This window comes from Cygnus atratus, chromosome 2, assembly GCF_013377495.2.
Source record: "Cygnus atratus isolate AKBS03 ecotype Queensland, Australia chromosome 2, CAtr_DNAZoo_HiC_assembly, whole genome shotgun sequence".
In the NCBI taxonomy this organism is placed as follows: Eukaryota; Metazoa; Chordata; class Aves; order Anseriformes; family Anatidae; genus Cygnus; species Cygnus atratus.
In genome coordinates, this window is record NC_066363.1 from 3058395 (window position 1) to 3084639 (window position 26245).

A 26245-nucleotide genomic window follows, 5' to 3' on the forward strand; every position below is an offset into this window, starting at 1 on the left:
TCCTTTTTAAAGGCTCTCAGATGCCATCAGTCCTCCCCAATGCCACTAAACAAACAGCTTTAGTAAAAAAGAGTGAGAGCCTCCAAAACCAGTATATGCTGGAGAAGAAAGCAACGGAGATTTAGGGCATAGGTACTGTATCAGAGACCTGCAACAGCAGGGAATTCGTTGGACTAGAAGTCTAGGACTGCTCTGCTTTTTTGAAAAAGGACTGTTTTTAGGGGTGACAGCTATCATAGGGTATTTGTACAGCGAGACAACAGGGCTTGTCTTGATCACTGGTTCTGTATTCTAGCTATGCCTGTCCTTTTTAAACAAACCCTGGAGAACAAGGAAATGGAAGAGGGGAAATCTGTCTCTTTGCGCTGTGAACTCACAAAAGCTGATGCCACTGTGGTGTGGAAGAAGGGAGAAGCCACACTCCAGGCAAGTGCCAAATATGAAATGAAGCAGAAGGGAACAGTGGCAGAGCTGGTGATTCATAATGCAGAGCCAGAAGATGCGGGAAGATACACCTGTGACACTGGAGACCAGCAGACCACAGCCCAAGTCAAAATCCATGGTAGGAATAAGACACCTGCTTGTGACCATTTGTTATTGTTCTTGCCATGGTCCTGCACATTTACAGTGAGTGTTCAGAAAAAAAAAGGGACCAGTACAAATGAATGGCAGCTCTGGCTGGGTCCATTCAGTTATCTGTTTTCTAGGACAATAACTTCATACTAAAACATAACAATCAAGTGTCCTTGACCTGATAACAAGGTATCTTTTCTTGCCTCTGAAATAACCGTTCTGCTTTCTTCTTGAGACAGAGGCACATGCTAGAGCTCTAAGGTAAGAAGAGCCTCAGCCACGTGCTTCGTTAAAGAATATGCAGTTCTGTTCTGTACTTACTGAGCAAGTTTTCCATGTATTTGTGACCAACAGCATTTGGGCAGCAGAAGAGTAATTATTTTTATATTTTAATTATTGGAAAATAATTCTTTTTTTCCCCCAAACTCATGGTATGCTATTGTAAATGCAAGTAGAGTCCTGGAGGTGCAGGTAAGTCAAGGTTCGTTAGCTGTGCTGAGAGAATTTGTTTCAGTCTTTTAAGTCCCATGTGGGGTAAAGTAAAATGAGAATGCTTCATTCCTCAGCTGTCTCTGCACTCATCGAAGAAGAACTTAAGAGCCTAGAGGCTCTGGAAGGTGGGACAGCCATCCTGCGCTGCCAGCTGAGCAGAGAGGCCCCTGTGGAGTGGAGGAAGGGGCACACTGTTCTCAGGCCGAGTAACAAGTACAGGATGAGACAAGAGGGCACAGTGGCTGAGCTGCTGATCCATGATGTGGACACAAAGGATGCTGGAGACTATACATGTGTAGTGGGAAGCCAAAAAACCACAGCAGCCTTATCAGTGAATGGTAAAAAGTCAAAAATAACCCATGAAACTCTGGAACGTTTCTGTCCATCCCTTCCCTCCTCCTTTCTGTACATTCTCTTTCAACACCTAACTTTATGTCCTATATCTACTTTTGTCATCTTTCCATTTTTTCATGTTGCTGTGTCACTCCTTTCCCCAATCCCTGTCCATGATCTGTTTTCATTATGCCCAATATTGCATGTGTTTGTTGTAATGTCTTCTCAGAGACCCTTCTCCAGAGAAGGGTGCTGACATGCATGTATGTTTTCATGAATTAGTATGGGAAAAGATTCATTGGGATTTTCTGTTGAGGAGGGTTCATTACTTTTAATGATGAGGATGAGTTTGTCCTTTGTATGTGGGATCCAGATCAAATCGGAGACTTTGATTTGCACAGAAAGAGTTGTTAGAGAGTGGGTTTTACCAGCCATGAAAAAGTCAGGGTGTGATTATGGATAAAGGTGTGAGGATAAGTATTTGATCAATCACAATTCAGCCTCTGATCAGAGGTGCTGGGCAGGGCCTTGGGTTGCGATCCCTTGTTCGTTCTGCGTCTCTCAGCCCTGCCAGTCCGTTTCAAAAAAGAGCTGAAGAATGAGGAAGCCACGGAGAGTGGAACGGCCACGCTGCAGTGCGAGCTGAGCAAGGCAGGCAGCTCGGTCGAGTGGAGGAAGGACGGAAAGGTGCTGATGCTAAATGGCAAATACAAAATGAGACGGGAAGGCCGCTTTGCTGAGCTGGTAATCCAAGACCTAGACTTGACTGATGCCGGGAGTTACACCTGTGTGTGTGAAGACCAGAAGACTACAGCTACTTTGAAAGTGAATGGTAAACATTCTACATGTTTCTCATTAAGCCCCAAATTTAGTGTGTCTGACAGTGTTTGCTGGTTGTCTGAAGCTTGGTCGGTATGATTTCGAAGAAGTTTTATGGTAGCTCTGTGGAGGCAGAGTCACCCTATTAGAGAATATTCCCTTGTGCTTTTTTAGCTTTGAGACATCTCAGCAATGTTCTATATTGTTTTCTCCATTTTTTTTTCTCTCTGCTCCAGGAGATCTTCCTCCCCCTTACAACTGTATCCACCTAGCAGTAGTACGTTTGATTAAATGCATATGCTGTAGTCCAGTAATTCACAGAAAAGCCCAGATCATTTTGTTATATTTCTGATTCCGTCTCTGTTGGTATTGCATCCTTCAGCCTTGCCTATCCTCTTCCAAGAAGAAATGGTGAACAAGGAAGCTACAGAGGGTGAGGCAGTTGCTTTGCACTGTAAACTGAGCAAATCGGCTCCCGTTGAGTGGAGAAAGGGGAATAAGGTCCTCAAACCAAGTGAAAAATACAAAATAGAGCAGGAGGGCCCCTTTGCGGAGCTGATCATCCAGGATTTGGATTTGACAGATGCTGGTGATTACAGCTGTGTGTGTGGAGATCAACAGACTACGGCCACTTTGACAATAAATGGTAAAAAGAAATTCTTGGCACACACCTCAAGTAAACCTGCATAATTCTGAACTGTTCTTCTTTTTCTCCTGTTACATCTGATCTCTGTATACTTTCCATTTCCATCCCTTGCTGATTTTTTCCCTCTTTTTCTCCTCTGTCTCTCTCTCTCTGCACACCACTCCCACACCCTTCACCTGATCCCCTCTTGATGTGCTATTTTTCTTCCTCTGTACTATGTTTAAATGACAAGTGAAGTACAAGTCCCAGCTCAACACAACCTCCAAGTCCCGTGTACCTGCCGTTTAAAAATTTTCCCATAGGTATTGTTCTAAAAGTGAGATTAATATTTTCTTTCATTACTTAAACTGCTACACCCATTACTGCTAAGTGGAAAAAGTTTTCAAAAACATGCGATGCTACATAAGGATTCTTACTGAAAAAATACTCTTTATTATGCTCCTGCTGTTCCCAGGCCTTTTACAATTTATTTATTTATACCAATTTTGTTTTAATTATCCCAGAACATGTCCTGTATGTCTGCGGAAAGCCAACAGCATGTTTGCAAGTGTTTTACTTAAGGAGTTACATTTATAAAAATACAGACAGGGCCATGATCCAAGCACTTCTGTGGAGCTGGTGCTTTGCTCCAGGGAAACAAAATGCTCTGGGCCTCATACTGACGTATGGCCTCTAATTTTATCCCTTTAATTTTATGATGCATAAAATAAAGGGTAAATGACTTGTCAAGTTTGTAGAGAAACAAGACTGCTTTCAAAACAAATTTTAAAGTGAGAGGACAAAAAAAAAAGGCAAATTAAAATCTCTTGTGAATTGTTAGAGATTGAACACAATCCTGGAGTGTGAAGAAGGTTTTATGACTTTAGTGACGTGCAGGTTCAGGGAGACAACAGACAAGAGCCAGTAGGTCATGGGTCAGGCTTTCTCAGCTTTGATGCTGTGTCTGTATTCCATTTACTCTGCAGTCCTACCCACTCTTTTCACCAAAGAACTGAAAGAAGCAGAAGCTACAGAAGGTAAAAGTGTCTCTCTACGCTGTGAGCTGAACAAGGCTGCTGCTAATGTGGAGTGGAAAAAGGGATTCAAGACCCTCAAATCAAGTGACAAGTATAAAATGAAACGAGAAGGTGTCGTTGCTGAGCTTATAATCCAAAATCTAGACACGACGGATGCTGGAAATTATTCCTGCGTGTGTGGAGACCAGCAGACTATGGCAGTTTTAACAGTACATGGTAAAACTAACAAAACAAGACACATACTAAAATTAACTATCTTGTTTTCTCTGTCTGTTTGGGCAGACACCTAGTTACTCTCCTTCCTACTGCCAGGCCCATACCCAGAGCCCACTGATGTCAATGAAGTGTTCCTATTGGTGTCAGCATGGCTGGTGTGCATGGCACAGAAGGGCTGTCAAAATACAAGCTCTGAGAAAAGATAGGCAACCAGGATGGCTGCTACTATTTTAGTGAGAGTCGATCATTTTGATTTTCCTTTATCAGACTTCCTGTTATGCTCAAGCCCATTAAAACGGGCTATGACTTAGTGGTGTTAAGGTTTCATCACATTCAGAAAGGTTGGCTAATTCCCTAGAATCTTATTCCCATACTCTATTCCTGGGACAGCAAGGTGCTTTTATATATACAGGCCAGTTGTCATTGTATTCAGTTACTCTACTGTGTAAAGCAAGCCCAAACTTTCTAAGTGATGATCAGGCTCATTGCAAACTTTGATTTTTACTGCAACTGACATATTTGAAAGAATATTTCAGTTGAAGTGAAAACGCTTGTTTTCCCATCATGTATTGAAATGAACAATTTCATTTCAAACTGACATTTAGAATAAAACCTCAATGTTTCATTTTTCAATGTAGAATGTCTTCTCATTTACTTAAGTTTGTGAAAATATAGTAAATATCCTCCTTTCATTATGCTTTAAAACTTCATATGAGAAAACCAATTTTTTTCAGAAATTTCAAATTAGCTTTTTTCTTTGAAATTTCACAGGAAAAAAAGGGTTTTCTACTTCTGTTGGTTTGTGACTCTGAGTACATGTAAAAAAATCTCTGTGGGTTACTGCAAGCACTGAATCCTTTTGCAGTTATTTCATTCCTCATACTTTTTCATAGAAACTATTGACAATTTATGTTCTTGTGTTGATAAACCAATTCAAGATAAGAAGGAAAAGGGAAATTAAACATCAGTGTTTAATTTTAACTCTTTGGAGCATTACATCTCACTGCTCATATTGCTGTCTCTCAGCTTTGCCTGCGTTTTTCAAAGAAGGTTTGAAAAACAGAGAAGCCACAGATGGTGCAACAGCCACACTGCACTGCGAGCTGAGCAAGGTCGGGGTCCCAGTGGAGTGGAAAAAGGGGGACAAGACACTCAAACCAAGTGATAAGTATAGGATGAGACAAGAAGAAACCTCTGCAGAGCTGTTGATCCGAGATCTGGAGGTAGAAGATACCGGAGAATATACTTGTGTGTGTGGAGATCAGAAGACCTCAGCTGTCCTGACAGTCCATGGTAAAAAACAAACAAACAAAACATTCTCCTCTATGACAGCAGCATTTCAGAGATCCCCCTTTTCTCTGGCAGATCTCTTTCTTACCCGTGTTGATGTTTTCATTCTGCAGTCTTTTCTTGGTTTGCTGGCTGCCTTTATTTCATCCTGTCTCCCACTGTTTGTCAGTTTGACACTGATGGCCTTATGGCAGCATAGAGTTGTGAGAGTTTTTTATCCTAGACCCTTCTACATGTTGTTAGTGTGAAAAGGCAGCTGTATGTAAGGCCAAAAGTGTCTAGGCCTCTAGCAAATAGCTTGTTCTCAGAAGGATTGTCCCTTGTGTCTCACTGGTGTCAGTGGATTAGAGGAATGTTCATTAAGGGTGCTGAGCTTGGTTAGCAAGAGATTTTTGTTCTCTGTTTGGGAGAGAATGACCATCCTCTTTTGCAGGACCGTGATACATTGTGCTGATGAAATGGCACTTTCAAAAAACAAATGAACAAAAATCACCACCAACAAGCCATTACTCTGAAGGTCCTGATTTAGAGAGAAGTTAGGCAAAATATGTTCCTGTTTCTGCCATGGTGAACCTTTGGTTCCACCTCTGGCAGCAGCAGCTGACATACAGTTCCAATAACTGAAAGGAATGTTTTTATTTGAGGTATATCTTAAGGATGAGGTGCTGGAGACAAACTCTCTTCTCTCAGATTTCTCGGCACACTTTTACATGCTTTTACCTCTTCTTTCTCCCAGTCAAAGGTACTTCTGTTCTTGCCTTCCTCTGAGCTGGCACTTTCTTCCTTGTGCAAGTCACTTCCTTTTTGCTATGGTGACACACCACAAGGCAACTTGCAGAGTGCTGCTGAAAAAACACTTGTATTCCTCATATTAGAGCCTTTATGCCCTTGAAAATTATGGCTTAAAGGTGCACCTAAAATTATATAACTGTTTTTTTCTGAACAAGAAACATCAGTTAAGGTGTTAGGAAAGTCGTTTCATGTAAAGATCTCCAGCTAGCAGTGCTGGCATCAAGGGCTATGACTTTCAGTCAGAATTGAAGTCATTAATGTTCAAGATAGATGAATTCGGACAGAAATGGATAGAGAGAACTACTGGAATCAGCAGGGAAATGGCAAGTGTACTGCATAAGTTAATTTTAGAAGTGGGTTATTGTGGCAATTATCCTTGTGAGACCCTGCAATAGTTTTCTAGTTAGTGCAAGATCACTGCTTACAGAGACTGTATGTTTTGTTCTCCTGTGATAGTGAAAGACAAGCCTCGGGATCTAGTCCTAGGTTCCTCAAGGTCCAGTCAATGTTTTTGATGTACTGTGTTTATATTACATTCCTTAGCTTTGCCTACACTGTTCAAAAAAGAGCTCGCCAATATGGAAGCCACAGAAAGCGGGACAGCTGTTCTGCAGTGTGAGCTAACCAAATCCACTCCGGTGGAGTGGAAGAAAGGGCAAGAGGTGCTCAAGCCTAGTGACAAGTACAAAATGAGGCTGAAGGATACCATTGCTGAGCTGACTATCCATAACCTGGAGGAACAAGATGCAGGAGATTACACGTGTGTGTGCGGAGAGAAGACAACTAGTGCATCCCTGACCGTGCATGGTAAAATACATAAATTTAATAGGGATTTTTTGTCATCTGGGCACTCATGTAGGATCACAAACGAGTCTTGATTCCATGTATTACTTTGAATTTTTGATAGCTGTGTAAACCACTTCAAATATCTTTTACTGAAAGTCTGTCACTTGGGAATGATAAATGGCATCACACAGTCTTTTCTGTCCCTGTTCTATCATGTTAATCAAGTCTGGAAGCAGATAATGATGACCTTGGTCATAAATAGCACTTTCAGTATTTCCTTTAATTGATTTCTAGGCATATCACTGGGATTTCACTTCTTTTTCTTGAATAGAATTGGAAGGTGCTCTGTTATGATAACAATTGAGAAAGATAGGTGAGAAAGATGCATTGCAGCCTGGAATTCTAGTTAACATAGCATTCCTTTTGATTGTTCATCTGATCTTAAGACAGAGCTGTGCAAGTTCATGTAAGGCTTGGGGCCAGCTTTCTGTTGTTTATATCTTAAAATGCCTTTAAAACATACATCCCAGTACTGAAGTCATAGTTTTGCAATCCTGATTTCCAGTTCAGTTTATACATGCTGAAAGGAGTATGTCACAAAGAATAAGGCAGGGAAGCCCCTAAAATTGTTGTTGTCTGTCTCTTGGGTGCTATATATTTTAATCACAACTTTTAGAGATTAAAGGGTTTTAATCCAGTGGAGCAGACAAGATGCAGTATTTCCTCACTTTTAAAGTGCTCTCTCTTCACCTGTGATCTTCAGCCCTTCCTCCGCATTTTAAAAAAGAATTGAAGAACATGGAAGCCACAGAAAATGGTACAGTCACTTTGTGCTGTGAACTGAACAAGCCTGCAGCTTCTGTGGAATGGAGGAAAGGAGACAGAGTCCTAGAGCCAAATGACAAGTTCTCCATAAGATGTGAGGGCACAATTGCTGAGCTGATGATCCGTGACTTAGATCTGACAGATGCTGGAGATTACACATGCTGTTACGGAGATCAGAAAACTACAGCTGCCGTAAAAGTGAATGGTAAAAAACTCATATAACTAATTAAGTAGATTATTTCCAACCAGCTGTTTCTTAAAAACATGATAGGATCAGCCTAGAAATCGCAGCCATATTTCTGAATTTAGCTACGTATGGTTGGACATGGGCATAAAGTCCTGAATGCACTGGTCAATACCAGGCAAAGGTCAGATGTTTCTTGCAAATTATTCTTTCAATTATTCATCTAGGTTCCAAGCCACTTCTTTGATGCTCATGTGCAGCAGTAGTTGCTAAAGAAGGAAAGTCATATTAGTCAGATGTTGGTTGATAAGATATTACAATCCCAAAGCTGACAGTATTAGAATTTGGTGATGAGTTATTTTTGATAGTTTTCAATGTGGTGTTAAACATTCTTTGAGAATAACTTCACTGTCAAGTTCTGCTAGATCATTATCTGAGGATAAATCTCATGGAAAATTGAGATTGATGCTTCAGATATAGGTTCATTTATGAACTTTTTCAGTAATGATTTGCATTGTAATAGCTCTTAGACACTGCAGTTAGGCTTTGTTTTCCATTGTGCTAGCAGTACTCAAAGTAAGGCAGGACTCAGTCTTGCAGAGTCTGAAGAAATGGACTAGTATGTTTCTCCATTTCATGCCATAGACCATGTCACAGTAAAAAACTCTGCCTTATGAAAAAGGTGTTCTCCAACTTTCCAGAGTCACCATCATATTTTTCTCAAAGTGATTATCAATTCCAGTTTGATTAGGGAAGTTTATACTTGTCCCATGTGGTCTATGGACCAGATAAGTAGTCACTTGGATAGCTACTATGATCATACATTCTCTTCATTTTGAACTCCTCAGCCTTGCCTGCACACTTCAAGGAAGAAATGAAGAATGAGGAAGCCACAGAAGGTGGAACAGCCACACTACAATGTGAGCTATCTAGGGCTGCCTCTGTGGAGTGGAAAAAGAAACACAAAGTGCTCAAATCAAGTGAAAAATATACTATGAGACAGGAAGGTACCACAGCACAACTACTGATCCATGCTTTAGAAGTCAAGGACGCTGGGGAGTATACCTGTGTGTGTGGAGACGAGAAGACTACTGCAGCATTGACAGTGCACGGTAAAAGAAAAACAAAAACACACAAACTCAGAAATTAGAAATTATACTTTTGTGTGGTGTTTCTCCTGTCTTCCTCTGGGAGCCTAAGTACTGACACACAATGAGTTCTTTCTCTAATCTTGACATCATTAATTCTGTCTGTAATGCATTTATTTATTTATTTTCATTTATTGTGATTTTTATCTAATTCTAACTAGAATTCTAGTTCCATGGATTATACTAACACTTTCCCTGTTTTCCTCTCCCTGCTCTTTTTGGTGCATGGCTGTATTGCTTTGTACCACACTGAAGGCTGAAGGATTCCACATGCTTGCATTTTTTGTTCTGGTTTACATACTTCTGACTTGGACCTAGGGAGATGGAGTAGCGGGCACACTTGTACTTCTTAAAAAAGAGTGATCTTAGATTTCAAGTTACATTAGGATTTGACAGATTATTATAAATAGTGCAAAAAAAAAGTATGATTCAATGCAACTTTTTTATATAGCTGTAACTAAAAGTCATGTAGATTTGTATTCTGATATTGCAGAATACTCAGCATTATGAAGTGTGAGAGTGCTTCACAGTCCTCAGTCAAATTCATCTGTAAACTTTCTTTGGAAGAAAGGAGAACTTTATTTCCACAAGTAATGTAGGACAGTGGGAAGCAGTTTCAGCCATCTTTCTCATCTGGAAAATCAGTATGAGTCATTTTCTTTGCTTCAGTGCCCAGACTTTTTCACCTTGATATTTACCTGTAACGCAAGGATGGGTTTAATCTTGCACTTCCAATTTAGCTGTGGAAAACAGAATTGGAAAGAACATCTACAGGTCATCTGGTCCATCCTTAAGCCCCACGTCATCATCCTTATCTAGCCTGCACTTGAAAACTCTAATGGTAAAGAATCTGCAGTTCCCCTCGGCACTCATTCTACTGCCTAGCTGTCATTACTGCTAGAAAGTTCTTTCTAATGCCAACAAAAATCTTTCTTGAGCTGGCTTATATCCTTACTTCTTTTCCCATGTCCCGTGGACAGGGAGAAATATTATTTTCTCTCTGTGACTTTACAGATTTGAAAATTTTTATCATGTCTCCTCCTGTATTCTCTTTTCTGGACTAAGTAACTTCATTCCTTTCACTCTTTCTTCATAGGTCATGTTTTCTAGACTTCGGCTCATCTTTATTACTTTCTGGACCATCTTCAGTTAATCCACATCTTTCTAGAAGTGTGGTGGCCAAAAGTGAACTAAAGTGCTCCATCTGAGGCTTTCCAGACTGGAGTAGGAAGGAAGGACTTCATGTATCTTGCATATGACACTCCATTTTATACATCCTATTATGATGATTGCTTTATTCACATCAGAATTGCATTTCTTGACTTGTGTTTGCGCTGTGATCTCTTGTAACCTCAAACCTCTCTCTGCAGATCTGCTGCCTGTTGTTCCCTATCCTGTATTGGTGTGGCTGATTGCTCCTAAATACAGTATTTTGCACGTGCTCTTGCTGGACTGCAGCCTATTTTTTTCACCACTGCTTCATCAAAATCTTAATCCTAATCCTGTTTAACAAAGTGCTTTCAGTTTCTCTCCTTTCCCAGCTTGAGATCACCTGACAAATTAGTAAAACTACTCTACGTTTCATTGTCCGAGTCACTAAAGAAAATGCTGAATGCTACTGGGCTCCAGAGTATTGAAGTACTCTGCTCAACTCATTCTTTCATTGTGACTGTAAATCCTAGTTGATTTTTTTTGACTGGTTTTCAAACTGATAGTGCTTCCTACCTAGAATTATTTCAGGATAATTGCTTTAATAAAATCAAGGTGTACAGCATATACTGTGTCTATCAGTGAAAGTTACTAATTTAACTAAAGAAAAACTACACTGGTCCACTCCTTCATGAAGAGAATTGCTCTTGGCAAATCCAAGTGTATTGCTACAATATTATTTCAGAGAATTAAAGTTAAGCTAAAATGTCCATTATTCTTTGGATCCCCTCTCTTCCTCTCCCTGTCCTGTCTTTTAAAAGACAAGCACTGTGGGTGAAATTCAGCTCATTGAGTAAGACTGGTGAGTATTCCTAAATTCCTGTTGTTGTCAATGGAGTTCTAGTCAACGCAGTCAGAGGAAGCCAGGGAGACATCCAGCTTCCCTTGTAGCAGATGTTTACTGATAGATAGATGGATAGCAGATAGATCCATTGGCTCCACTGACTTTGTCTGGATCTGTTTGGGGAGCTTAGACTCTTGGTTTACATTGGAAGAATTAAGTGCCTATACTTCAGTCTGTGAGACCTTTTCCACCTCTGAATTTCTAATTTTCTGTACTTCTGGAACATCTCCATTCTCTTTGATTTCTCTAATGCAACTGTTTACGTCTGATATTGGTTCAGCTTGTTCCTTAAGTATTTCAGGACACGCCATCACACCAAGGTGATTTTGAGAATATCAAGTTTATTTAAATGTTCTCTAATCTGTTTTTTTCCTTATCCCAGTCAGAGTTTCTATTACTTTCTTAGCTATCATTAACCTTTAATATTAAAAAAGAAAAAGGAGGTAAACACTTCCGTTTTCTCTGTGTCACCAACTATCAACTTATATTCCTGTAAGAGAGGTAGACAACTTGTTTCTTGTTGTTTTTCTTCCTTCTAATCTACTTACGGAATATCGTTGTATTATTTCTGTTTCTTTCTAGTACAAGCTAGCCAGATTTTCTGGGATTTGCATGATAATATTCTGATACAACCAAGTGCTACAAGGCAAGCAGAGAATACCAGCCAGTTGCTGGATACGACTACACAGAATGTGCATCTGTGTCTGGAGACATTTGATATCAGCATCATTTTGCAGATTACCTTTCAGACCTTCTTTCTTATCAGTCTCTTTGTCCAGGAGGTTCCAGAGCCCAGGAACGGGGAACTACCCTTGACCCTCTTGAGACATGCAGGGAACCTGACCTTTCTGATTTTGCCTCTATATTCTGTAGTATTTCTTTCACAGTGATCTAAACCACACATATTTTACAGGTCTCCTGGGTTTCAGGACATTGAAGAATTAACGATTTAGGCAGGCTGTTCCTGATGGTCCTTGTAGTTGCATAGTCTGTGTAATTATGCCCTTAATATTGTTTTTTCAAGAAGTTTTCTGTCTCTTAAGCCTTGTCCTTTAAATTTGCTTCTACTTATCATAATTAACAATTCTTAAATTATTGAAGCTTGCCTTCTTGTTTCCCACATGATTTCCCTTTTCTTTGCTCCATGGTTGCCTGTCCTGAAATCCATGACCTCCCCTGCTTCATATTGGTGGCTGCCCCATTATCCTCCATATCCACATTTTCAAAGATTTATTTCTTGCTGGTTGAAGTCAGGACTTGCAGATCCTCCTCTTTGTTTCTTTCATATATATATTCTTTGTCCAAAAGTGGTCCCCACCCCTTTCCAAAGACTTAGCAGACATCGTCCCATCCTACTACTTCCACAGTACATTTTACCATCACAGAGCCATCCAATCTTATCCTTTAAATGATTCCATTCTTCCAAAAGAGGTGGGTGTTATGATATTCCTGAACCTCCTGGAGTGATGAACTTACAGAAGATATTCACAATGGAGGCATCCTACTTCTTTTTCCTTTTTATTGTTACCCAAGACCTTTCTATATGTCTGTGATTTTGCCCTTCAGCCTCATTCTAACTTTCAAGCTAAGTCTGTAGGCATCCTTAATGCATAAACCTTTTCATTTTTTCCTTTAGCTTTTTTTTTCTGATGTTGGTATAGCCTCCTATATCGATCTTCCAGGCTGAATTATACTAAGGAAGTTATAGTTTTGGCCATACATGAAGTCTTCCCATTCCTGCTGTTTGTGGCCGTGATACAAATTGGTATCTTCCTTCTGCGCAATGGTTCTCATGTCAATAATGAGGCATGGACAGATAGTGGTAAACATCAGGTTCATTTTTATTTTTTGGTGGCCAAAAGTTGCATGTCATGAAAATGTTTGCTCCTTTGTTTCTCAGCCCTTCCTGCTCTCTTCAAAGAAGAGTTAAGAGATGAGGAAGCCACTGAGGGTGAAGTAGTCACTCTGCACTGTGAGTTGACCAAGACTGCTCCAGTGGAATGGAAAAGGGGGCACAGAGTACTCAAACCTAGTGAGAAATACAAAATGAGGCAGAAGGATGCCACTGCAGAACTGGTGATCCATAACCTAGATGAGAGCGATGCTGGTGATTACACCTGTGTGTGTGGGGATAAGCAGTCCACAGCTTCCTTAGCAGTACACGGTAATAACCATTTTCATCTAGATGTCCTCATTTTCAAGCTTTTGATTTGAATATCATTTTTTCCCATGTCCATTGTTATCTCTGCATAGTTCTTGTCTGACATTGCATGTCATGGTAGTTAATTTGCATTTTATGATCTAAGAGGAAAACCTACACCCCATACAAACTGGCTTTAGGACCTGATCCCTTATGAAGTAGAAACCAGGCCCTAAGACATCTCCCCGCTGTTACTCTAGCTTTTCCCCATCGCAGCTCTGCCCCTCATCTGGAGGCTGTGTTTGTGGCTCCATTCTAACCTTCTGTCCTTGCATCCTCAGCACTGCCTGCACGCATCAAGGAAGACCTGAAGGATGAGGAAGTAACAGAAGGTCGAACGGCCACTCTGTGCTGCGAGTTGACCAAAGTTGCTCAGGCAGAGTGGAGAAAGGGAAGCACTTTGCTCAAAGCCAGCGACAAATACAAAATGAAACAGGAAGGCACAGTTGTGAAGCTGCTTGTCCATGACGTAGAACTGAAAGATGCTGGAGAATACACTTGTGTGTGTGGAGAACAGGAGACAACAGCTGCCTTGATAGTGAATGGTAAAAAAAAACCTCTATCCGTATATCTGTACCATTGTGTATTTCTTTACCAGCTCATCACTATTTGTTGTGTGTTCATCTCTAGCTGAATTTGTATTTATTTGTAAGCTGTATTTAAGATCTGGTTGCATCCAGGCTACTTTTCCATCTGTTGGTTTATCTAATGTCCTAGGATTATGAGGAAAGGAACCTCTTTCCACACTAAAATGTTCTCTCTTTCTGTATCTCCTCATCTCTTCCATCGCCTGTGTGACCTGTCATTTTAATGTTCTCTGTCCATTTTGTGACCTTCAGCCCTGCCTGCACTTTTCAAAGACAAACTGAAGAACCTGCAGGCCATAGAAAGCCAAACAGCCACTCTGCGCTGTGCACTGACCAAGGCTGCATCTGTTTCATGGAAGAAAGGAAATAAAATACTCAGAGCAAGTGAAAAATACATCATGCGGCAGGATGATGTCCTTGCTGAGCTGGAAATTCGTGAGCTAAATCTTCAGGATGCAGGAGATTATACCTGTGTGTGTGGAGACCAACACACCACTGCTTCTCTGACAGTGAAGGGTAAATTCATCTTGCAGATGACTGTCCATTATTTGTTTCTTCGCAGCATCCTGCTGCTGTATGAAGTGTTCACCTCTCAGCTTTAGGCTTTTTCCTAGGAATTAATTTGCATTCAGAAAAGGAGAATTTTTGTTCTGGCATCTTAATTTTGTCTGATATACCTGAAAAGGGGGCTGAGGAAATGACTATTTCATCTTACAGACAGATGGCTATGCTGCATATTTAAGGTCACAGTGCCCAGGAAGTGATCCTGTTAGACTGAGATGTTCTGCTCCCATGGAGGGTAACTGTGTCGTATGTTCTTTAAGTTGCATTTTGAATCCATCCTTTGACGTACTGTACTTTGACCTTTCAGCTAAGCACTTCTTTTCTCTCTGTCACTGGTGGATTTAATTTTCCAGGTCATTGTAGTGGTAACCCCAACAGCTAAAGTATCTGACTTGGACAGATTTAAACTTGAATTAATAGTTCATTATGCCAAGCACAAATGCAGAGGTCTTAGTTTAAATACATTGTCTATTGACTTTCCATTCCCAGCCCTGCCAGTGGTTTTCAAGGAAGAACTGAAAAATGAAGAAGTCTTGGAAGGAGCATCAGTTTCTCTGCATTGTGAATTAAGCAAAGAAGCTCCAGTGCAGTGGAAAATAGGGTCCAAAGTGCTAAAAGCAAGTGACAAATATCAAATGAGTCAGCATGGCACCACTGCTGAGTTGGTCATACGTGACCTAGATGTAAAAGATTCTGGAAATTACACCTGTGTTTATGGTGACCAGAAGACAACAGCAACCTTAACAGTTCATGGTAAAAAGTCATTATTAACATTAATAAACAGCATTATAGATAGTCATCATTCTGAAATTCAGGTGTTTCTGCCATTGCTCAATAACTTGTGTTATTTTTTTTTCTTTCTGAGAAAAAAATAGCTCAGGGCAAATTTTGGGGTTAAATTTGCTTCCCTTTAAAAGGAGAATGAGATTTTTCTTTCTGTTCAGGATCCCTTTTCTTATGTATTTACGTTTTCCAGCTCTTTTACCTCTGACCTCCACAGTTCACTTCGGCCAGCTTCAATCTTTTCCAAAACATGCAGACAGGGGTCTGTCAGGCACCCTGCTCTACAGCACTGCTCAGAGAAGTGAAGGATGGGGAAGCAGAAGGAGGAGAAGTCTTGATGCTGTGTGACCTGGCCACCGCTGCTCCTGGGCAGTGGCAGGAAGGGTACCACATTCTTTAAGGCATGCAGACGGAGATAAGAGTTCAGAGTCAGTACCCCTGACCTAGGTTTGAAGGATGCAAGGGTCTGCACCTCTGTGTGTGGGGATCAGCAGAGTAAGGACTATTTTGACAGTTAGGGACTAAAAAAACAAACAAACAAACAAAAAAAAAACAACACAGCAGCAGAGACAGGTTATCAGCAGTTATCCCCTTCTTTATCCTACTAGCTTCCAGTAGACCAATACAGAAATACATCCTTGTGTTATGTTAATAATCTCATTGCCTGATATTATCCTCTCGTGTCCTTAATGAGTATAGTATCTATTTTAATGGAGTAACAGCCCTTATCTCTGAGGAACTTAATTGGTCACAGATCCAGTTCTGTCCCTCCAGCTTTTTCCAAAAACTCCTGACTCTTCACTGAGCTTTCCTGAATGATGGACTTTTCTGACATGTTCTGGAAGTGCTCTTTGTGTACTGCACCGCTAACGGTAGTTGTGCATGAGGCACATTTGTGGGTAAATGTTAATAATTTTTTTCCTGAAGTTTTTTTCATTCTTTGGTTTCCAATTTTCAACATGGGAAATAGTGAGAACTTGAAATTCTCCACTTCTATATAATGGCCCTTCAAATTTCAATTTGAAACTAAAAGCAGTTTTCTTTTGAACTCTGGCTGCTTTCATGCAGATGGGGCTATAAGTTTTCGGTAAAAACAAAAGAGAAAATGACAACATTCTACTAGCCTCCAAATACTGCAGCCAGTAGCGTTACTCATGAGCACTTTTGACCCTTTCAGTATTGTTTTTTCACTATGACAAACAACAGTCAGGGAAGTGATCACTTATGGTAAGGAAAACTTACCCTGCCTGAAGGAGGATGTTTTCAGAGTTCCTGAACTAGGCTATAGCTAATGTTTAGAATAGGCTGAAAAAGAGAAGTGTAAAGGGAAATAATCCCAAGCATGGAAAAGAAATTAGGATTTCAGTTCTGGTTTTCTGATGACCGTTTGTCTGTGTTGCATCCTTCAGCTCTGCCACCACTCTTTAAGGAAGAGTTAAAGAACAAGGAAGCAGAAGAAGGTGGAGATGTCACCCTGCACTGCGAGCTCACCAAGGCTGCTCCAGTGGAGTGGCAGAAGGACCAGAGGGTTCTCAAAATGAGCAAGAAATACAAAATGAGGCAGGAAGGGACCCGGGCAGAGCTGGTGATTCATGAAATAGCTGAGGAAGATGCAGGAGACTACACCTGTGTGTGCGGAGAGCACCAGACTACAGCTGTCTTAACAGTACAGGGTAAAACTATCCTGACCCCTTATTTCCTAACTAGAAATGTCTGTCCTCTGCTGGCAGGTGTTCGATTTTCCATGTCCGTTTGTTCAACCTTATCAGTTGAAGTTCCACTTATTTGAAATAGTATTGCCTGTCTTTGGTGACCTTTGATTAGAAAATACCACTCAGAATATAATTCTTCTGTGCCATCCTTTTGTCTTTTCCTTTCCTCAAACACAAACCTGCTTTCCTTTCATCTTTCCCTTCTGGTATTCTTTTCTTAGCACATAAAATCACTCTTCTTTTATCTTTCCTTTCCTGTCTTTTTTTCCTAAAACACAATTCTGCTTTTTCTTTCCCTTTCTTTTCTGGCATTCTCAATGCTTAGCATTTGAATGTAGGGCATAATAAGCAGTATCCAGAATAAGGCTGTGTTAGTTATTTCTTCTGTGCTGAGGTATGTTTATATTGGGTTTTGTGCCCATAGCAGCTGTCCTAATGCACAGAGATAGGTTAGCACTGCAAGTCTGGTTTTCTAGGTAGAATGTTTTAATTTAGCTTCATGACTATGGGGTGAGTCATTAAATTTAAGATCTGAGATATCAAACCTTGTGTCCAACAAGTCAAATATCCTGTTAACTCACCTAGTTAATAGAAGGACATATGTGAAGTTCACAAAATTAATTTCAGGGACATAACTTGCAGTGGTTACCAGAATTAAGCAAATGGGGAAAGTATGCTCTGAGGCAGGAGTACAGGCTTGGGATTCAGCATTTGGAAATTTTCTATGGGTTCAAGGGGCATCTGTGAGCCTTGGCTGAATCTTTTCAAGGGCACCTCAAGGGAGAAGGAACAATGATGAGGAAGGAGTTGTGCCAACACTCAGAGCTCAGTGGAACTGCTCTGTGAGAAGGAAAAGACATTACAAAGGCCTGAATTTTGTGAAAGACACTATCACGTGCGTGAACTAAGGAGCTCACAGATGATGCTCTTGGTTCTTCTTATATGGAAACTGGTAGAAAACAGGTGTAAATCTCTTGATGACATTGCAATTATGCTAGTAGGAAGCCAGCACAAACCAAAAGGATTAAGGTATATAGTCCCCCTAGGATGTTTTCCTTTCTCTTCCCTTTCTTTGTTGCTGATGCTGTGCCTCTCCATAACCTTCACCGTACCCTGTCACTTTGTACTCCCACCCACCCCAGGAGATATCCTCAGTTTGTAATACATTTTACCTGCACCCTTCAGCTGTGCCTCCATTTTTCCAAGAAGAACTGACCAACAAGGAAGCAGTAGAAGGTGGAACGGCCACTTTGCACTGTGAGCTCAGCAAGGCATCAGCCCCTGTCCAGTGGAAGAAGGGCCATCGCATCCTCACCTCAGGCAAAAAGTACAGCATGAGCCAGGAAGGCTGTGTCGTGAAGCTGGTAGTTCATGATTTAGACTTGAATGATGCTGGAGATTATACCTGTGTGTGTGGAGATGAGACCACTACAGCTGCCTTAGCAGTGCATGGTAAAGTAATCCTTGGGACTAAGGCTCTCCAGACCTTAGACCTACCTTAGACCTACCCGAGTCTCTATTGCTGTGGTCTCTTCCCACTCCCTTTCTGTTTGCTTGGGCTTTTGTGTTCCTGTGGAGGTAGCTTATGTGCTTCTTCCTACTGTTGGAATAGGGAAAATAGTTGCTTGTTGGTATTTGTCCTCCTCAGCTGTGCTGGTTCTTCTTGCTGTCCTTGCCCTGATGCAGTGTCCAGGGAAGCTGGGGGAGATTTTCCCATTGTGTTCCACTGACCTGGATCAGGGCTCAGTAATGCACCATGCATCCTTTCCCAATGGACTTCAGTGTTTTTTTAGGAATATTCACTCCCTATGTGGTAATTCTTTTACTCTCCAGCACTGCCTCCAGAATTCAAAACAGACCTGAAGGACCTAGAAGCTGAAGAAAGTGGGACAGCTACGCTGCACTGTGAGCTGACTAAACCTGCAGTGGTGGAGTGGAAGAAAGGGCAGGAGGTGCTCAAAGAAAGCAGCAAATATAAAATGAGACATGATGGTGCTGTTGCAAAGCTGATTATCCATGAGCTGGATGTGGAGGACACTGGAGATTATACATGTGTGTGTGGAGATCGGCAGACAACAGCCACTTTGACGGTCAATGGTAAAACAAACACCCCATATATACATATATATATATATATATATATATCTTTTTTCCTGGATATAAAACTGTGTTTTAGTGTCACTTGGCTCTAAGAGAAGACTTGGCTATGATTCATAAGGAAGGTGTGTAATAGCATGGTCCATACAGCTTCATAGAGTGAGCAGGTAGAAAATGGGAATTGCTGTGCAGAGCTAAATACATTTTCTCAGTCTCTTACTTTCAGGGTAATTGTAATCTGTCTCCTGCAAGTGGACTGCCCTAAGAGGGAATCTGAACTATTAAAAATCCTGCTGGTTTTCAGGACACTTCTTCAGCAATCAGAACAACGTGTTGGCTACTTTTATAGCAGGGAAAATGTTCTGCTATTTTTCAATCACTGATTGGATTAAGTTAGTATACCCTTTGTGGCAAAGTAACTTCTTGAAATCAATTTCTTCTTGTTCTGCAGATATTCCTATTACCTCCTATGGGGAAATAGCTTTGTACTTTAAATCTACGGCGTTGAGATTTAGAGCCATTTGCATATAAGCTCTTTTGGTGTTTCCATTTTCTTTCTACTTTCTCTTTCCCAAACCCCAGCTGCAGTATGTTCCAAGTTATGTTTCTATTTTATAGCCCTACCAGCTCTTTTTAAACAAGAGCTTCAGAATACCGAGGCAGAAGAAGGTGGTATGGCAACACTGAGGTGTGAGCTTACCAAACCCAAGGCTCCAGTGGAGTGGAGGAGAGGCGATATTACTCTCTACCCTGGTTTGAAATACGAAATGAAGCAGCAGGGCTCCACAGCTGAACTGGTCATTTATGACTTAGAACTGGATGATTCAGGAGAGTACACCTGCGACTCTGGACATCAGCAGACAACAGCTGCAGTAACTGTACATGGTAGGCAGAGTACTGATCTCAATAGAGATGAAGCGAAAGAAGCATCTCTTAGTATTCTCTGTGGATATTTATTTGTTTTGCTGCTGGTCCATGCCGTCTGACCCTTGGTCAGGGTAGAAAGGTTTTGCTTGCAGTATCTGGAGTGATTAATCATCATCAAAGCAATTTAAATGTGTCATGATGTCAAAATGTGATGAACCTTCCTGCCCTATGAGTGCAGGAAGTGTGGTCGCATACGGGGTTTTAGGAAATGGATAACAGAAGATAGGCTAGGCAGCCTGATTCTCTTGGGTTGTTGATTGCTTCACTAGGCATGAGAGATGCATAACTGGGAATAATGCCTGATTGGGATGATAAGGGATGCAACAACTGGCGGACAAATATTTTTTGTAACATGTGAATGTGCTGTATTATTAATTGAGGCTTTCAGCCTCAGATATAAACTTTGAGTGCAAACACCTGCATCCACATCTGTTTTCCTCAGCCCCTTCTACCAACCTGAGCAAGATATAGCCTGAAATCTGTACTTCTTCCATTTATCACTTTAATGTCATCTCTTAAGGCACTGCCTCTTCTTGCATTTTGAATGCTAACTTAATCTTTTATATGTTGGTAGAAGTTTTATTTGGGGTGTGTTGGGGAGGAAGGAATACTCTTAGCTCAATATTGCAAACTCACAGACTTCTATTGAGGAACAAGGGTTCAAGTAGGAGAGAGCACGTCCTGCTGTGTCCTGGTGGTCTTTGACTAAAGCATCCCTAGCTGGCACAGGGAGATGTCCACAGGAAAGTCTGACTACTTCAGGCTGCACACCAGGACATTCTGGGGACCACTCTTTTTTTTCTAACTTCACCGTCTGTCCTCAGATCTTGGTTCATATAATGCTTCAAGAAAGATGCTACCAAGAACGAGAGCAGCAGGATTGTGGAATCATTAGAACAGGCTGTTTCTGCAGAATGAGGGTAGGATTGGATCCTTTTTGGACTCAAACACTCTTAAAACATTTCCCTCTCAAATTTTGCAGCACTACCTGTCACATTTAAGCAACCCCTTCAAAATAAGGAATCAGAGGAAGGAAGTACAGCTACTTTCTGCTGTGAGCTATCAAAACCCAGTGCTGCAGTGGAATGGAGGAAAGGAGGAGTGGTGCTGCAGCCCAGCCAGAAGTATGAAATGAGACAAAGGGAATGCCTGGTAGAGCTCTTAATACATAATCTCAAATTAGAAGATACAGGAGAATACAGCTGTGATACTGGGGATCAGGAAACAAAGGCATCTTTAAATGTAAAAGGTATGTGGCGTGAGCTGACTCAAAAAGCAGTAGATTTCATCTAACACAAGGCAGCATTTTGAATGTGATTATTTTGAACTACATATTCTTTTTTCTTTATAAATATTTTCATTTTCAAGAATGGAAAAGAACGATGCTTTGTTCTTCCAGTACTGTATTTAAGTCTTGGGTTCTAAGAAGAAATACTTTCTAGCTTTACAGCTGGAGAGAAATTAAAGAAAGAATAATGCTTTAGCATAACTTCTGGATATTTCACATGATATGTGATTTAAGTATTTCAAAAAAGATTTTCTTGCAAATCCTGAAATGAGACTGACGACGACCTTCCTGATCTGTCAAGGCTGTCCACAGAGTTTTCAACTGTTTTACTCCTGAGATCTTTGCAAGTTCAACTGAAGAATAAATGCATTCAAAGAGTTCAACCCTGGGAAGGATTTGAGTCAAGGAGCAAAGGAAAGAAATTTTATAAGTGCAGATGGCTGCTTTTGATGCAGAAAGATCTGCTACCAGCTCCAGGCAAATTAGAAAACATGGATCCTGCCTAGGAATCTAGCACTTGCAAAGAACAGTATCTTGTTCCCCCAGGTATCCAGCTATCTGTGCTGTCCAGGACTTAACTCTGGCTTGAATAAAAGCTTCTATTCTTTGTTGTTTTCTTTTTTCTTTAGCCCTACCAGTTCTTTTCAAAAGGGAGCTTAAGGACAAGGAGGTTGAAGAAGGAGCTGCAGTGAAATTCCAGTGTGAGCTGACAAAGGAAAATGCAACTGTGGAGTGGAGGAAAGGCACCATGGAGCTCTTCTCGTGTGCCAAATATGAAATTAAATTAAGTGGTTGCACAGCTGAACTTGTGATCCATAATGTAGAACCAGAAGATGCCTCCGATTATACATGTGATACAGGAGACCAGCAGAGCACAGCAGTCCTCCGAGTGAATGGTTAGCATTGCACCAAAGTGGAACAGCAGTTCAGAGGGATTTGTGGAACTGCGTAGATGGTATTCTGTTATTTGTTGGTGAATAAGGCCCCCCAAAAGTAAGATAAAGAGGAAAGGTTTAGGAGGTTCCCTGTCATAAACCAAAATACAGAAAAGATGATCATATGGGACAGGATTTGTAGAATGGCTATTTAAGCCTGTAAAGCACAGTGCATTGGTCCATTCCTTGGATAGTGGTAAAACTCTGCATCATGGGGGTGTTGAAATTCTAATAGATCTTTATTTCTGGCACTTAGCATTTATTGCTTGTTCATTTGGATCAATATCTAATTGTAGGGCATTTACTAAAAACATTTTAAAACACCTGCTGCTTTCAATTTTTGTAATGTCCTTCCATGAAGATCCTGAGAACACCATGTTTAAACAAACCAGGAGTAATGTCTGTGATCGTCATCTGTGAAGTGTTTGTGGTTGTCTCTGACTGTTAGGTGGAACTCGTGGCTTTGATCTAAGCCACAGCATTTCAAACTCTATCCTGTGGGCTGGATCTGACCCAGGTAGCAGCTCCTGCCTCAGTTGTGAGTCCTTTGCTTACTTTATATTCAAATTTCTGATCCTCTCCTTGTCTGGATATATAGAATTTACAAAAGAAAGAAAAAGAAGTTGTTATAAGAATCATATAACCACATAATGCAAATTTGTTCTGCAGCTTCAGACCCTGGATGACTTGTGCTGAGTTGTCCAGACCTGGGCATTCATTTGTACATTGAAGACAGTACAGTGTTCATGTGTTGATTGCCTTTTGCACTTTGCAGCCATCAAACCCCAGCTAAGGCAGCAGCTGAAAAATGAAGAAGTGGAAGTAGGAGGAACAGCCAAGCTGCGCTGTGAGATTTCCATAAGCAAAGCAGAAGTGGAGTGGAGGAAAGACGGAGTCCTGCTTCAGTCGAGTTCCAAGTACGAAATGTGGCAGCACGGCACCCTCCGTGAGCTGCGTGTTCACCGCTTGGAGCCCAGTGATGCTGGCGAATATTCCTGCAAGGCTGGAGATGAGACAACCTCTGCAAAACTGACTGTGAAAGGCAAGAGATGTTTCCTGGGGCAGGGGGATTTTCACTTTAAGTTACTAAGATTTTCCAACGTAGTTGATACTATTGTGATAAATGCACACAGAGTGCAGGAAGGGCATCATGAAGTAGTGTAAAATCCTATGGTGTAAGAATGTACAGAAGCAAAGATTCACTTGATGGGCAGGAGAAGATAAAATTTTTGATTCAGGGCTTGAAATATTTGCTTGATATCATGTGCATGTGAGTGAACAGATGGTTCATCCATCCTTAGCTTCCAGTCACATGGCAGCTGCCCTAATGTTATTGCAAACAGAGCTTGCATTCAGGTTGGACCACTAGTTTGGAACAACCACCCTACAGGCTCGTCCATATTATAGATACTCTGCCTGCTATGCCCGGCTGCACCATTTTTCATGCAGAATGACCTCAGTTGTATAAATATGTACTGTGTTTGCTCAGATGGAGACTGGGCTGCTTCTCCTTCAGTATTCTCCATCAGGTTCAGGGTACAGCTTTTGCCTATTGCAGGCTGTCTTTGTGATCCCTGCACATCTCTGCAGGTGCCCAGCTGTCCTAGAAGCAGGACTCAAGCAAACCAAAGCACAAATGTCCTGTGCTCCCACTAATCCAGTAAGACATGCTGAGAGCACCATGCCATCCAGATACCCAGCCAGTTTGAAGCACCAGCACAGAGTATTTCTGTTTGCAAAAAGGCAGCAGAGGGATCACTTTTTAATGCTATTCTGTGAAGATATCTAAGTGCAAATGCAACAAATTTCAAAATCCTGCATTTGGAATCTGGCATTCAAGCCTTATTCACCCAATTACAGTATCAAACGTAATTACAAAAATCAATATGCAGTGCATCTCCGAGACAGAGCAAGCAATAAAACCACTAACAGAGATACTGGCCATATTGCCACATACACTGACAGCAGTCAAACAGCAGAGTTTGAAAGGTAATTTAAGAGGCTGTGATATCTTTGTCCTTGGAGGTATTTAGAGCTCAGCTGGACAAGGCTCTGAGCAATCTGCTGTGAGCTGGCTCTGATTGGACCAGATGAGTGCCAGATGTCCCCTCCAACCCATATTATTCTGTGATTCTGTGATTTGATCCATGTTTTTCCTGTGTTGACTACTGACTGGGCTGTTTGCAGAGCCTGACGTGACCATTGTGAGTGGCCTAAAGGACATGGTGGTATTTGAAGGGGATGATGTCACCTTTCAGTGCCAGGTTTCTCATGAGAATGCAAGGGATGTTGAATGGAAGCTACAGGATGTTGCTCTGCAAAATAATGAAATGAATGAGATCTCAGTGGAAAAGGGAAAGATCCATAAGCTGACGTTAAGAAAGGTGACAGACCAGGACATCGGCACTATTGCTTTCCGAGTGGGACCACACGTGTCTACAGCAGAGCTCACAGTAAAAGGTAAGGAGCCCTGTGATGTGCTGAAGAAACAAGATTGGTGAGAACAGGTGACGTTTTGTTTTTGTGTATGCTAATAGGAAATGTAAGGCCATTGTTCACTTCTTGTTAGCTCGTGTTAGTAGGGTGCTTGTGCTTCACAGTGTACATGATGCACTAATGTGCTCTCATATGGTGCAACCACTATGGATCCAAAGTGGAGAAACCACCAGTTTCGGGGTCCTGAAGCTGTGTTTCTTTCTCTAAACACTGTTTTCCAGAAATTCTCAGTCAAACATTCTTTTCCTTTCCTTTTTGAAGCTGTTGGTCTGGTCAAAGTCCCCATTCCATCTGAACTGACCAAAACATCTCTAAAGTTTGTGATTAGTGCTTCCAGTAACTTCACAAAATACTTCTGAGTGGGTTTCAACATTCACTTGTTTTAATGTCCCAGAATATTACACAGAAGTTAAAGTGTATTTTAATACTTTACTGTTCAGCTGTAGGTTTACGACTGTAGAGAAACAAAATAAAGATGACTGTAAGTTCCTTTACTGCATTTGTAATTTCAGTGCCACCTCCAGTCTTTAAGGAGAAATTACAGAGCACAGAATTGCAGGAAGAAGAAACTGCCACCTTCCACTGTGAGGTCTCCCAGCCTAATGTTGCAGTGCAGTGGAAGAAGGGTGCCCAGGTGATTTCCCCAAGCTCCAAATATGAAATCAGGCAAGAGGGAACAATCCATACTTTAAAGATTTATCACTTAAAACCAGAAGACTCGGGTAAATACACCTGTGATAATGGAAATGAGCAAACGACGGCCACTTTAACTGTTAAAGGTAGGTTGTTTTGTTTTAAGATAAGAAGCTTCTTCCACTTTCTTGGCTGGGTACTTGTGAGAAGGCTGTACTGTCCTTGACTTCAGATCTGCTTTACTGACATAAAGCATCTGAGTCCTTTTGCTTTCAGAAGTCCAGTAGTTCCAAGCATAGTAACTGCTTCCACAATTCTAGACCCAAGGGCTTCCTTTTTGTCACTCAGAAAAACAAGGCTGGAAATAAAATTAGCGTGACACCATTCTGATTCTCAGGCATCTCTGTCCTTTGAGCTGTGTTCCCACCTGGACAAATGGTGCTCAAGAATCAAAGTGCTCATACGTACCTGAGCACTCAATTCCAGGTGAAAAGCAGGGCACCTAAACATGGTTAATGCTTAGGGTCTTAAAAACAGGTGTAATGTGCCATTATGTCCATTAAAAAAAAAAAAATCCACCCTGCTACAAATACAGTATTAATGGGACTTTTTGTGAGATAGAAGATCAGCTGAAATAAAAAGGAGACTGGAAGTTCTTGTGAAATGTCATCTTTTGAAATATCCCTTGAGGACATGTTTCCCATGAAGGGCATGCTTGCTGTCACACTAAATTCAGGATCCAGTGATGCCAGAATATCTGTACTGTAAGCACGTCCTCTGATGGTGGCTGGCCTTTGTGTCTCTGTGTGTGGTCCCAGCCATTCCAGCACTCTTTGAAAAAAAACTCCAA

At 41.2% G+C, this 26245-nt stretch overlaps 1 protein-coding gene across 1 annotated transcript in view; it reads left to right on the forward strand.

The window, feature by feature from the left end:
* The window catches only part of OBSCN (obscurin, cytoskeletal calmodulin and titin-interacting RhoGEF), a 151217-nt gene that overhangs the window by 72345 nt on the left and 52627 nt on the right, over window positions 1-26245 (forward strand). The window contains 14 exon segments of the mRNA XM_050709295.1: window positions 1140-1403; window positions 2600-2863; window positions 3829-4095; window positions 5122-5388; window positions 6721-6984; window positions 8821-9084; window positions 13074-13337; window positions 13655-13918; window positions 14213-14395; window positions 16717-16980; window positions 21026-21292; window positions 21961-22227; window positions 23042-23308; window positions 24454-24726. Coding sequence (XP_050565252.1) covers window positions 1140-1403; window positions 2600-2863; window positions 3829-4095; window positions 5122-5388; window positions 6721-6984; window positions 8821-9084; window positions 13074-13337; window positions 13655-13918; window positions 14213-14395; window positions 16717-16980; window positions 21026-21292; window positions 21961-22227; window positions 23042-23308; window positions 24454-24726 — 3639 coding nt within the window.